Source organism: Doryrhamphus excisus, chromosome 2, assembly GCF_030265055.1.
Source record: "Doryrhamphus excisus isolate RoL2022-K1 chromosome 2, RoL_Dexc_1.0, whole genome shotgun sequence".
NCBI classification, from domain to species: Eukaryota; Metazoa; Chordata; class Actinopteri; order Syngnathiformes; family Syngnathidae; genus Doryrhamphus; species Doryrhamphus excisus.
In genome coordinates, this window is record NC_080467.1 from 15,490,225 (window position 1) to 15,504,237 (window position 14,013).

The following is a 14,013-nucleotide window of genomic DNA, read 5'->3' on the forward strand; positions in this document are numbered from 1 at the left end:
GTTTTAGAGCCAAGATCTTCTCAAGGGCAGTCCCGAGTTCACCCTGGTTCTCAATCATCTGTTTCAATGACATTTACATAAGTAAAATGACATAATGCTAGGACATAAAGCAGGTGCATGAAAACTCACCAGGTCTACATTTTCTTGCAGATCCATCTTGAGTGAATCCCTTTCTGCGGAGAGAGCTGCAACTTCTGAGACGAGCTTCTCCATCTCTTCAGGAGAGCTCTGAACACCAGACACCAAGACGGTCAATGTTACCTTGTATGGTTTCAAACTGGTTTAGATGGAATGGTTCAAGGGCTGACTGAGAAACTACCTACCTCAGAGTCTTTCGGTTCTTTCACAAGGTCTGGGTTTTGTTTCTGCAACTGAAGCTCATCCTGAAGCAGGAGCCCTTGAGTCGCAGCAACCTGAAAATAGGGAAGTAGTCAGATGAGTAATGGCATATGAAGACATCTACACAATAATGTCCCTAATATTGTACATTAAACTAAACTAGAAAATTCCCGCTGAAATTTTGATGGGCTTGCCACCTGTGCTGTGAACCTCGGGCCCGCTGTGCCAATGGCTACCATGCTAGCACCTAGCAAGAAGGCCTCAAGTACCGAAGAGGTTGATGCAGTCCCATAGTGTCCCTACATCATGCCATGTGTCTATTTGCCTTTAGACATTAGTAAATTATCTTAAATGCTAACGGCTACCATGCTAGCACCGAGCAACACAGCCTCAGGTCCCGAAAAGTTTGGGGCAGCCCCATAGTGTCCCCACATCATGCCATGTGTGTAGTTGCCTTTAGACATGAGTAAATTAGCTAAATTGCTAACATGCTAACAGTCATCATGCTAGCACCTAGCAAGGCAGCCTCAAGTCCCAAAAGTGTCCAGGGAGTCCGATAGTGTCCCCACATCATACCATGTGTGTATTTGCCTTTAGACATGAGCAAATTAGCTTAAATGCTAAAATGCTAACGGCTACCATGCTAACACCTAGCAACACAGCCGCAGGTCCCGAAAAGTTTGGGCCAGCCCCATAGTGTCCCCACATCATGCCATGTGTGTAGTTGCCTTTAGACATGAGTAAATTAACTAAATTGCTAACATGCTAACCGTCATCATGCTAGCACCTAGCAAGACAGCGTCAAGTCCCAAAAGTGTCCAGGGAGTCCGATAGTGTCCCCACATCATACCATGCGTGTATTTGCCTTTAGACATGAGTAAATTAGCTAAAATGCTAAAATGCCAACAGTCATCATGCTAGCACCTAGCAAGACAGCCTCAAGTCCCAAAAGTGTCCAGGGAGTCCGATAGTGTCCCCACATCATACCATGTGTGTATTTGCCTTTAGACATGAGTAAATTAGCTAAAATGCTAAAATGCTAACTGTCATCATGCTAGCAAGACAGCCTCACGTTTAGAAAGTGCCAAGGTTGTCCTATAACCTCCCTACATCATGCCATGTGTGTATTTGCCTGTAGACATGAGTAAATTAGATTAAATGCTATACAAGCCCCATAGACTGCTGCTATATGGGGCTTGCATGCTGAGCAAGCCCATAATAAATAAGTTAAAAACGAAAAAAAGTTGACTTTAACACACTACACCTCGAGATGAGGATCATTAAGCCCTGTGCATCATGTGATGTGTTTGAGTGTAGTGGCAACTAGGCACTATTCAGATTATACTGACATGAAAACATATACTATAGATTGAATATTTTAAACCTCTATCATTGTTTGGAAACCATAAATGTACAAATATTTAAATTATAACCATGCACAAAATACTGTAAAGTCAAACCATATTCTGAAGATCATCAGCACATTTGGTTTTCTGCTTCAGCTCTTCAGAAAGCGTCTCAAATGATTTCTGAAAGGAGAAATGAACAAAGGCAAAACAATTAGTGTTTTCATTTCAATATTGCCGACTCAAGACTTCATGTGGTCACTCCTTAAATGGGTGATGAGGTCTGCTGTAACTCAAACTTTATGCTCTACTCACCTGAAGTTCTAAGCCCTGCAGTTGACGGGATTCCATCTCCATCTTCAATGAGGATATTTCATTTTGCAACTCGTTCTGCAAAAGTTCACAGACAGCAACAATCTTCACAAAAGAATTTTTGCACATAAATGTGCAAACGGAGGGCGGCACGGCGGTCTAGTAGTTAGCATGCAGACCTCACAGCTAGGAGACCAGGGTTTAATTCCACCCTCGGCCATCTCTGTGTGGAGTTTGCATGCTAGGTTAATTGGCGACTCCAAATTGTCCATAGGTATGAATGTGAGTGTGAATGGTTGTTTGTCTATATGTGCCCTGTGATTGGCTGGCGACCAGTCCAGGGTGTACCCCGCCTCTCGCCCAAAAGACAGTTGGGATAGGCTCCAGCCCCCCCGCGACCCTCGTGAGGAAAAAGCGGTAGAAAATGAATGAATGAATGTGCAAACGGAGGAAACAATTATTTCAGATTATCAAAACTATTTAAACTATTATTCAATGATAACACCTGACCACCGTATGCAGTCTTACTGAGGTTCTGATCGGCGGAGTGAATATTCAACACAAAATGGTGCATGTTTATACTTTCCTAGAGTGTTTTACTGTATAGTATTCATAAAAAAAGTCTGGAAATCACATGGTTAGAGCCCACAGAAGTACGTTAATATTCTGCATTATACATTTGTAGTGTATTGTCTTAATCAACCTATTGTGTTGCTGTAGTTTTTTTTTTTTTACACCAGGAGTAAGATATGGTGTGGTTAGCGCGCAGGCCTCACAGCTAGGAGACCCGAAGTTCAATTCCACCCTCGGCCATCTCTGTGCGGAGTTTGCATGTTCTCCCCGTGCATGCGTGGGTTTTCTCCGGGTACTCCTTTGACTATAAAGCAGCTACACACTTTTCTTAGATTTTCCAGAATCTGCACCTATTCCAGCTGCACTTCCAAGCACTCCCAAGGACCTCCAGACTACTGTTGAACCCCACTTTCAAATTGTTTTTTAGGAGTTGATAATAAATGAATAAACCCTGGGTTGCATGGCAACAGAGTGGTTAGCACGCAGGCTTAACTGCTAGGAAACCTGGGTTCAATTCCAACCTCGGCTATCTCTGTATGGAGTTTGCATGTTCTCCCCGTGCATGCGTGGGTTTTCTCCGGGTACTCCGGTTTCCTCCCACATTCCAAAAACATGCTAGGTTAATTGGCGACTCCAAATTGTCCATAGGTATGAATGTGAGTGTGAATGGTTGTTTGTCTATATGTGCCCTGTGATTGGCTGGCGACCAGTCCATATAAATATTGAATTCCTCTTTACCTCACGCTCGTTCCTGAACTGTTCCTCAAGAGATTTAAACTCATCAGTCTCCCTCTTCTCTTCCAGCTCCCGTGACAGACAAGCGACCTCTTTTTCTAGGATTTTGGTCTGCTCCATGAATAGGCCCAGCTCTTGCTTGAGATAGTTCCGCTCAGAAGCCAACGCATCCTGGAAACACATTGAACAGCATTAGTGACACAAACAACAATAATAGTTTGGTGATCCTGGGAAAAAACAAAGTATTTCTCGTTGTGTGTGACAACCAGGAAGTATTTTCAGTAGAAAAATTAGCCGTTTAAGTAGTCTTGGGCAAACTAGCTTTCAGGCAGTCAGTCTCTGTGCTTTTGCAAACTGGAGCATACATATTTAATTTAAAACAGCAGAAATCGTAATTAGGGCTTTATTCCCATATTTTGACTTGTAAAAAATAAATAAATAAAACTGTTTTGTTTGTCACAATAATACAACTTTATTTTCTGAAAAATATTATTTTCTTGCTAGATTGCAACTTTTTTTACTATTAATATTTTGACCTTATTCTTGTAAAGTTGACTTTTACATTTTTGCTAGTTTTCTTGCTAAAATTTTATTTTTTCACAGCGACGCAGGAACAATATATATATATATATATATATTTTTTTTTTTTAAGTCACAGCCTGCAAAAGGCCTCCCAGTCACTGTTTGGACACCTCTGATTTATCCCTTTACCCATCATTCTGATCAAACTGATTGTTCTATATTTAATATAATTTGTGATTTTTTTTTTTTTGGGGGGGGGGTGTCTGGATCAGATTTACTTTTAATTTTTCATACGATTTTGTTTCCACTGAAAAAAAAAATGGAAAAAATGGCATTGGAAAACATCAATGCTTGTGTCATGTTTGTCCTCCTACAGAAACCATATTAAAATAATACGATATTTCCGTCCCCCATCTTTTTCCATTTTCAAACATTTTTCAAAAAGCTCCAGGGAAAGAGCCGCGGGTTGCCGACCCCTGACCTAGCTTATCTTGCACAGCTATCTTGTCTTTTCAAGTGACAATATAATATAATATAATAAATATAAAGTGACTTAACACACCAAATGTCCAAATTGTGTCTCTGGTGTGAATACAGTATTTAGTGTGACCACCATTATTATTATTATTAGTGCCTTAATAAAAGAACAAAAAAAGAAGAGAAGCAAAGAAAAAAAAAAAAAAAAGTTATTATTACCTTCTCTGAGGAGAGGTCCTCACAAAGCTGGACAGTTTCTGCAAAATCTATTTGCATCTAGAACAATAAAAAAAAGGAAGATCAGGGAATCAACATAAAACCAGCTAATATGTAACACAATAAAGTAAAAAATAAACGAACCAGAGGTTCACAGTGCTGTAAAAGATATTCTGCTTAACACACACCCGCTTTTCGGATTCCTGTGTCATGTGTCTCTGTTCTTCGAGCTGTCTTTTCAGTTCTGCCACGGACGACTCAAGTGTCTCCACTTTGGCCATGGCCTCTGACCTCTGCCGAGCTTCACTTTGAAGCTGGAGGTCAACTTCTGCTGCTTTCTCCAAGGCTTGCTGTTTTTCTTGGCTTGCTGTCTGAAGCTGCGACTCCAGTTCAGCCTCTCTGCAGCTCGTCCTGAAGGAGTCGTGAACGTCAGGTCATTGTGTAAAAGATGTGGACACACAGACAATTAAACATAACCACACATCACCTGCTTTCAAAGCCGCGGACAGTAACAAAGCTCGGACTTGAGTCTGGATCGTCCGATGGCTCTTCAGGAATTTCCCAGTGAGACTCAAAGTCGTCATCATCTTTTAAAACAGTGCATAAGTCAGTCACATGGTACAATGACCACATACATTTAAATATCGGCCTTACATTCAACCAGCTCCATCAAACAGGAGCGATCAGCTTTCCTCTTCCGAGTGGCCGATTCGGCAAAGCTACGGTTAGTGGGACTACCTTCACAGGCAGATTGAGCGGACAGGCGCATCATTTTTCCTCCCCATGTAACCCTGCGTTTGGGGAACTGAAAAAAAAAAAACAGTAATAGGAGCGGTTGTTAGTATTTAGGGGAAAAAAAACAGCTCGGTAACAACTTACCCTTTGAACCTGAGCCACGTTGGTGCTTGTGACCATCAGTTTGGTCAGATTTTTAATTCGATCCTCTTGCTCTTTCTGAAGTTGATCTTTTTCTTGGAGAAGCTGAGCGAGCACCTCCTTCTCTGTGGCTGTGGTCTGCGTCACCGAGGAAACCTGCAGGATGTCGGTTTCTTATTGGTCAGCGTTTTCCTCATCGTACTTGAACAGCTTAAGGACCGGCAATGATGAATAAAACAAAGCCAAAAAGCTTCTTGCCTCGTGAAGTCGTCTCTTGAGCTCCACAATTTCATTGCGATATCTTTTGAGCAGAGCACCGTCGTCAGACACTTCCGTGACATGTGGGTCATTCTTCATTTTCTTTGCTGTACTGGCAAACTGGACACACATTTGAAAAGTGTTTAATTCAAAGTGTGATGCTTGTAATGGTAATGGTTTTATGTCATTTGAACATGCATCAGATTACAATTGAATGCATCACATAATCAGTTCACAGTTCCACATGTCCAAAAGGAGTAGGAAGAAGCAAAGCTTATTAAATCCTACCCTTCCATCTGGTACTTTTACAATCAGTAACTGTTACATTTGTTCACTTCCTGCTTTCCATAATACGGTTTAAGGTTTTTTTTTGTTTTGTTTTTTTAATAATGCACCTCGTACCGAAGTTCGGGGTGATATGCCCATACAATCTAATATATATATCTAAAATATATTTCTAATATAATTTTTTTTTTTAAACATTTGTTTTATATATTTTTTTAATTTATTTTACATTTTGTATTTTTTGTATTTATAAAATATGTTATTTTTTTTTGTATTTTTATTTATTTTTTTGTCACATACCGAAGTACAAGGTGATATGAGCATCCAATGACATAATGTGTACCATAGTAAGTGTCAATATAGTGATATATATAGCACATCATGACTGGTTCAAGACTCTTCATCCTTGTATTTAGCAAACATCAACTGCTTGTATTGTTTCTTGAATTGGCTCATCGTTGTGCATTGTTTGAGGTCCTTACTCAATCCGTTCCATGGTTTGATTCCACATACTGAAATGCTATGGCTTTTTAACGTAGTCCTAGCATAGAAGTGTACTTCTTCCCTGAGATCATATTTCTCCTCTCTTGTAGAGAAGTATTGGATGACATTTTTAGCTAATTGGTTGTTTTTTGCCTTATGCATTATTTTAGCTGTTTGAAGATGAACTATATGAGCAAGTTGAAGTATTTGTGATTTTAGAAATAAGGAGTTAGTATGTTCTCTGTAGGCGGCATTATGAATTATCCTTACTGACCTTTTTTGCAGTACATTTAGCGAGTGAAGATTGCTTTTACAGGTATTATCCCATATTTCCACACATTTCCCCATTTTTCCTTACTTAGTTAATGGACATTTTATTCACTTCGGTGTCCCAAAATCCACTATCGCCAACAGGCTTTAAAAGGCTAGACTACTTTGTGATGAAGAGGACAGCACAAGCTCAAGGGCTATTTTAGCTTAAGACATAAGTGACAACTGAGAGTAACAACGAAAGACAGAGACTGACAACGTGTGTGATGAAGGAATTGTGTGGCCGTTCAATACCGATGAGGAAGATGTAGACAGCGAATGTTATGTTCTCTGTAGGCGGCATTATGAATTATCCTTACTGACCTTTTTTGCAGTACATTTAGCGAGTGAAGATTGCTTTTATAGTTATTAGCCCATATTTCCACACAATAAGTAAGATATGGTAGAACCAGAGAGCAATAAAGAGTGTGGAGTGATTTCTGATTGAGAAAAATTTCCCTTTGTTCAATACTGAAATATTTCTGGCCACCTTATGTTGTATATTTGTAATATGAGGTTTCCAGCTCATATTTTCATCTATTGTGATCCCCAGAAATTTATTTTTGTTCACACTTTCAATGTCCACATTGTGGCATGGATTATAGCTTTAGTACCTTATAATACTTTCAGTATAGAAAGAAACAAAGAAATAAATATCAATTGTACATTCAAACTTGCACAAAGACAGAGTGAATTATTGCATTTAATGAAAATAAATGTTCGACTATATGAAAGAATGAGAAGGTTCCAACCTGCAGAGTGCTGAGCGTCTCGTCGAGTGCAGCAGCAGTGATGGTGCAGATGATAACGGTTTTGGCATTTCCACCCAGGGAATTCTGAAGGATGCGGGTTAGCTTACTGTCTCTGTAATTTGTGAAGCCCCTGGAAACAGGCACGTTAGGAAAGATGGGATATTATGTCCTTTTATGTACATTAAAATCAATGGATGCCGGAGGATTAGTACTACAGTGTACATCTAGACAAGTCTACGGATATACTGTGTTTGGATAGGACAATATACAACTAAACGAAACGAAAAACAACTTATGGAGGGTTACCCCTCGCCACTTTGTGCTTCAAATTTTCTGGCTGTTTTTCTAAATATTGGGACATATTCTGCTAATTTACGTCCTTTGGTGTTGACTTGTAGATTTTTTTTAGATTTTCCAAAATCTGCACCTATTCCAGCTGCACTTCCAAGCACTCCCAAGGACCTCCAGACTACTGCTGAACCCCACTTTCTAATTTTGTTGGTGTAGGAGTTGATAATAAATGAATAAACCCTGGGTTGCATAGCAACCGAGTGGTTAGCAAGCAGGCGTCACTGCTCGGAGACCTGAGTTCAATTCAAACCCCTGCCATCTCTGTATGGAGTTTGCATGTTCTTCCCGTGCATGCGTAGGTTTTCTCTGGGTACTCCGGTTTCCTCCCACATTCCAAAAACATGCTAGGTTAATTAGCGACTCCAAATTGTCCATAGGTATGAATGTGAGTGTGAATGGTTGTTTGTCTATATGTGCCCTGTGATTGGCTGGCGACCAGTCCAGGGTGTACCCCGCCTCTCGCCCGAAGACAGCTGGGATAGGCTCCAGCACCCCCACGACCCTCATGGAAAATGAATGAATGAATGAATGAATGAAAAAATGAAAATAAACCCTATAGAGAGCGACTTGTTGTATGAACAAAGAGTGGTAACGTAGGTCTGCGTTTGAGTCCAGACAATCTTGGCACAAGACATTGATGATCTTGTAATCAGCATGCACGCAGGTCAGACGCTCCCTGGTTGCACACTCTATAATGCTACACAGACAACTGCTCACTTACACATTAAAACAGTTAGGACACAAAATAGGTTAAGACAAACAGTTGGGACATAAATTGCTACTTAAAGCTCGACTCTCCTGACTCTTCAAACTTGACCAAGTAACGTTGGAAAGGTATCGGACTTCAGTAACATCGGAGCATCTCTAGTATTTACTTACCTTTGGCTTTCTTCGCTAAGTTTCTTTATCACTTGGCCGAGTGTGAAAAGGCTGCGATTGATATTGCAGCCTTCTTTGAAGCGGGTTCCTATGATAATAAGACAAGGAGACTAGCGTTTAGTCAAGTACACAAACAACTGGAACAACTTGTCATTGAAGTGAACTTTACCTTCAGCACCAGTTTGGCTCGCTCTCTCCGATCCAGCCAAGTCAACTAAATTCTGACATACAGAAGATAGAGATCAATACATTTCAAAAATATACTGTTTAATTAAAGAAAAGGAGCTAGCAAAAAAAGAAGCCAGTTTACCAAATGGGAAACAATAACGGCTCCATCTGCATTTATTTCACTCTCAAGGATCTAAAAAGAGAACACAGAGGATAATTCATTGTTTCAACTGCATAATTGTAGACTTGATGCATAATTGAGTCAATTATGCATAAATGAATCCAATCAAAAAGCAGCAGTAGCCTTATTACAACGTTACAACGGAAACTTAATCATTTAATTTGTGAAAGATCATTTTATATAACAAACCATTCGAAAAATCGTGTGTGATCGGCTGCTCCGCTGGTTCATTTTCGTCTTCTCATAGTGCCGATTCTCTGCAGGGCAAAAAAAACACACCATGAAGCAATGCCAAGTGTAAACCGCCAAAGAAATCATACAGAGGAGCGAAAAAGTCAGACTTACTTTCTCCTTTACGAATCCAAGCGAGGGCTTGAGCAGGAGATTTCACGACTTCTTCAGTCAGGTCAGCAACGTAGATGTTTTTCTGTATACAGTGGATTGAAATTAGGTTGAGCGTTTAAATTTGGAAATTTAAAGAATGCATTCTGCTAATGTGATATAATACTATAGAGTTGTGTGTGCACGCTAATTATCGGACCGTTTTGTTTGTTTCTTTCAGCTTTTTCCTAATTTCGGAGTCACCACAGCAGATTTTTTTTCCCGTGACATGCAGCAAACTTTCACCACATCTGACAAATTGCAGTCCTGTTGATTCATTTTCTACCGCTACAAGTGTTGCGGCGGTGCTGGAGCCTATCACAGCTGTCTTCGGGCAAAAGGCGGGGTACAGCCTGGACTGGTCGCCAGCCAATCACAGGGCACATACTGTATAGACAAACAGCCATTCACACTCACATTCATACCTATGGACAATTTGGAGTCGGTAATTATTTATTCAGTGGATCGCTCAATCGTGGCGGAATGTCATTACAAATACTAAACATGTTAAAATGGCGATAAACACTGGCGAAAGTTGGCAGGGCCTCCTCTTACGGCACATGAATGCAAGCTAGCGGGTTTGGCCACCCAGCTAATCTTAGACACTCTTAACACACACACACAATACACTTCCATGAGTATGTGTGTAGGTTTTCGCCGTTTTTTCCTCCCACATTCCAAAAACATGCTAGGTTAATTGGCGACTCCGAATTGTCCATAGGTATGAATGTGAGTGTGAATGGTTGTTTGTCTATATGTGCCCTGTGATTGGGTGTTGAATTGTCGAGGATGTACCCCACCTCTCGCCCTATGTCAACTGGGATAGGCTCCAGCATACCCACAACATGAAATAATGGAATGGCCTTTATTGTCATTATACAAGATGTACAACGAGATTGGAGAGCTTCTCCTTTCAGTGCAGTGGTCAAGTTTAAAAACAAAAAAAAAAGGTATATAAAAGTAGAGTAAAAAAGACAATTTAACAAGATATATACAAGATATCAAAAATATACACATAGTATTGCACAGGAGCATATGCAGGAGCAGATATATTGTAGATTTTAGTGCAATGATAAATGGGTCATAGTGCAAATAATGACATTGTATTGTATTGTATTGGGTTGTTAAATAAACAACCCAATTGGGTTGTTAAATAAATAAATATGATTGAGGTAGTAACAGAGGCAGTGATGGAAATATTGCACATTTGCATTACGCTAATGACCGCGCTTGTTGTATGTCTGTCTGTAAATAAAAAAGTGGGTCACGACTAAACAACCAGGTTGAGACCCCTTGTACTGCATGATTATGATGCAACAATGAAAAGGCTGCATTTTTTTTTCCCTCTCTCCGAAAAGAAAAAAAAGTCAACTTACATTGATTGTCTCTCTGACTTCTAGAGGTTTTCTTTTCCAGCTGTCCACAAGGAGATCAGTCACTGTTTCATTGTAGATTTCCATGTAAGATACCCTCAGAAGAAACTTCTTATTTGGACACTGCAGACCAAAGAAATGATTTATGATGTGAACTCATTCAATATTGCATATTTCATACAAAGCTACAAGATATTTTTACATTTTTAATGGTGTTGAAGACATCCTCAACAGCAAGCGGTATGACACCAGGAGCATGGTCACTCCCCATCATAGTGAACGTCTTCCCTGAGGATGTCTGTCCGTAGGCAAATATGGTGCCTGTTGTGAGAGAAACAGAAGATACAAAGTAATTACTTACAAACAGGTAGGTAGGTAGGTAGGTAGGTAGGTAGGTAGGTAGGTAGGTAGGTAGGTAGGTAGGTAGGTTTCCATGACATACCGTTGTATCCTTCAACAGTTGAAACAACCAATGGCTTTGCGATAGCCTGGTAAAGTTGATTGGTTGTTTCTTCCACGGTGAACACCCGGTCTATTCAAAACAAAGATATGAGTGTACAGTAGATTCTAGTCTAATTTAATTTAATTTTCTACTCTAATACAACTTTCTTAAACGCAATAAAAAGCAATTTGGTGAAAAACCACACCATAACTGAAGCTCTTGGTTAAGTTGCCATCGTCAATCTGGTAAATTGAGTTCTTATCAGCTTTCCAGAAGAGCTGGACAGGCGCTTCCGTTTCTGATGGACCATTTTTTTCTCTGGAACAAAAACAATACATTAGTCAGATGTTATGATGGCAGAAATACAAATGTGAAGAAATTGGAAAGTGACTTGAGATAACTTGTACTGAGAATTGGATATGTGAGAATAAAATTGACTTGACAGAATTGGTTGTGGTTTCTTGATAATAGTTTGTGCGTTTACATCAGCGGCCTTTTATATTTAGAATTTTATATCATAGCTCTAAGGCAGGGGTCTCAAACACGCGACCCACGGGCCAAATATGGCCCGCAGGACACTACTTTGAGGCCCCCGTCTTGATATGAAAGTTTAATGTTAGTGCGGCCCGTGCAAGTTTGATATGGATGCTGTATGGTATCATTCATTCATTCATTTTCTACCGCTTTTCCTCACGAGGGTCGCGGGGGGTGCTGGAGCCTATCCCAGCTGTCTTCGGGCGTAAGGCGGGGTACACCCTAGACTGGTCGCCAGCCAATCACAGGGCACATATAGACAAACAACCATTCACACTCACATTCATACCTATGGACAATTTGGAGTCGCCAATTAACCTAGCATGTTTTTGGAATGTGGGAGGAAACCGGAGTACCCGGAGAAAACCCACGCATGCACGGGGAGAACATGCAAACTCCACACAGAGATGCCCGAGGGTGGAATTGAACCCTCGTCTCCTACCTGTGAGGTCTGTGCGCTAACCCCTAGACCACCGTGCCGCCCGTATGGTATCATGTACCCAGAAAAAAATATTACATTTGATTAATGTTCATGTTAAAGGTTAAATAACTGTTAATAGTTATCCTCCCTATCTGTGTGGAAGTGGTAAGTTTTTGGCTATTTAAGTTTAAAGGAAATAACTTGAAGGCTACCGTTTAGGTCGCTAGCTCTCTAGTTTGCGAGTTAGCATGTGTCTCAAGACCTTGCAGTTGCGCAATATGTTGTAAATAAAAAGAGTATAAATGTGACTATAGTCGTGTTTTGTCATGTCTACAGGGCTCTAATAATGCTTTGTTCATTTTAATCTGAAAAAAATAATTTGTCTACCCACCAACTATATGTGGTTTCTTAAGTTTTTATTATTTGCCGTTTTATTATTATTATTATATTTATTTATTACTGATTGATTTTCTTTATTCTTGATTTGTTTATTTATTTTTCACCTTATTTTGTGTAGAAAAATAAAAAGTAAGATATTTGAGAACAGTGGAATGTTTTATCAGAGCTTTTATTGTAGAAAATCGGAACCAAAGCACTGAAAAAGTTTGTATATTTTTCTGTTTTTAATAAATGCGTTTTTTAAGAAAAAAAAACTGATGCGGCCCAGCCTTGCCCAGACCATAGCTCCAGTGGCCCCCAGGTAAATTGAGTTTGAGACCCCTGGTTTACATAGATATATGTCATTTGAAAGCTTGTATTAATTCTAAGATGTTTCCAGTATTATGAATGCCAGTCTATGTTAGCTATGAGCATAATACTTTTGATTAATGTTGACTGTGTAGAACTATAAAGGTACTATACTACCAGTCTTTGATTTACCGTTTGATACTGAACAGTTAGTTGGGTTGAAATAAGCCATGGAAATAAATGTGACAAAATTTAGTGCAGTAAACTTTGAGTTAATACATCTACTAACCGTCGTTGGTGTTTAAAATAATTACAGCAATGATTAAAGTTATTCCAGCAATGTTTACATTTCAAACACTTACCTCTCAATAGTCGGGCGAACTCGAACGCAAACTTTAACTGCCGATTCTTCGGCCATTTCTAGTCTTAAATTATGTGCAATTCTCAAAAAAACTCTTTCGGTCCTACACTGCAAAACGCTTTTGCCTCGTTTGTATTCAAACATTGCTTTCTGATTGGTCAACGCAGCTTTTGGGCGAGTCCATTGACGAATGGGGGTGTCATGAAAATAAAGCTACAATATTTTAGTTGAATAATTACGTGTAGGCTGTGGCATTGCATGTTTTATGTATAAAAGCTACGTAGTACTACAATTAAAGTGAAATTATTAGTTTGAATTGGCAAATGTGTTTGTATTTTGGAATGGCTCATGTTTGCGCAAGCAGAAGCCGACGCGTCTTCCTGTAAACGGCAAGCTCAATGGGACAAATTTAAGATTGTTGCCTCTGCTAAAACGGCGACGACCAGCTCTCTCTAGATTGATAGCTGGTCAAGTGCGGAGACTGGCAGGCATTCACACATGGAAGTAATGGCTATAAACATTTTCACCGAGTCACCAATATATACTTTTTCTAGATCCCTGAATGCTTCTGGCCTTTAATTTGTTGATCATAATTATAATCAGAATAAAATACTTGACAACGATATTAGAATACTTAGATGTGATTTTTTTTTACAAGACATACATTCAACAATATAAGACCATGTAATAATATCAGCCAAAAATAATAGTAAAGAAAAGTACAATGCTAATCAAACACGAAACCAAAGAAT

At 39.6% G+C, this 14,013-nt stretch overlaps 1 protein-coding gene across 8 annotated transcripts in view; it reads right to left on the minus strand.

The window, feature by feature from the left end:
* Window positions 1-13,377, minus strand: part of cenpe (centromere protein E) — a 39,516-nt gene extending 26,139 nt beyond the window's left edge. For all 8 annotated transcript variants that reach the window (XM_058064886.1, XM_058064884.1, XM_058064882.1 and 5 more), the window contains exons 1-23: window positions 13,263-13,377; window positions 11,464-11,576; window positions 11,259-11,348; window positions 11,019-11,137; window positions 10,820-10,939; window positions 9,408-9,489; window positions 9,252-9,319; window positions 9,024-9,074; window positions 8,883-8,934; window positions 8,714-8,801; window positions 7,484-7,613; window positions 5,655-5,774; window positions 5,400-5,552; window positions 5,175-5,325; window positions 5,008-5,107; window positions 4,709-4,931; window positions 4,524-4,580; window positions 3,309-3,476; window positions 2,001-2,075; window positions 1,800-1,868; window positions 324-413; window positions 130-228; window positions 1-58 (exon numbers count right to left, since the gene is read on the minus strand). The exon at window positions 1-58 is cut by the window's left edge and continues 92 nt beyond it. In XM_058064886.1, the coding sequence (XP_057920869.1) occupies window positions 1-58; window positions 130-228; window positions 324-413; window positions 1,800-1,868; window positions 2,001-2,075; window positions 3,309-3,476; window positions 4,524-4,580; window positions 4,709-4,931; window positions 5,008-5,107; window positions 5,175-5,325; window positions 5,400-5,552; window positions 5,655-5,774; window positions 7,484-7,613; window positions 8,714-8,801; window positions 8,883-8,934; window positions 9,024-9,074; window positions 9,252-9,319; window positions 9,408-9,489; window positions 10,820-10,939; window positions 11,019-11,137; window positions 11,259-11,348; window positions 11,464-11,576; window positions 13,263-13,318 (2,332 nt within the window). In that variant the 5' untranslated portion in view covers window positions 13,319-13,377. The remainder of the gene's footprint in view (window positions 59-129; window positions 229-323; window positions 414-1,799; window positions 1,869-2,000; window positions 2,076-3,308; window positions 3,477-4,523; window positions 4,581-4,708; window positions 4,932-5,007; window positions 5,108-5,174; window positions 5,326-5,399; window positions 5,553-5,654; window positions 5,775-7,483; window positions 7,614-8,713; window positions 8,802-8,882; window positions 8,935-9,023; window positions 9,075-9,251; window positions 9,320-9,407; window positions 9,490-10,819; window positions 10,940-11,018; window positions 11,138-11,258; window positions 11,349-11,463; window positions 11,577-13,262) is intronic.
* Window positions 13,378-14,013: the final 636 nt, after the last annotated feature.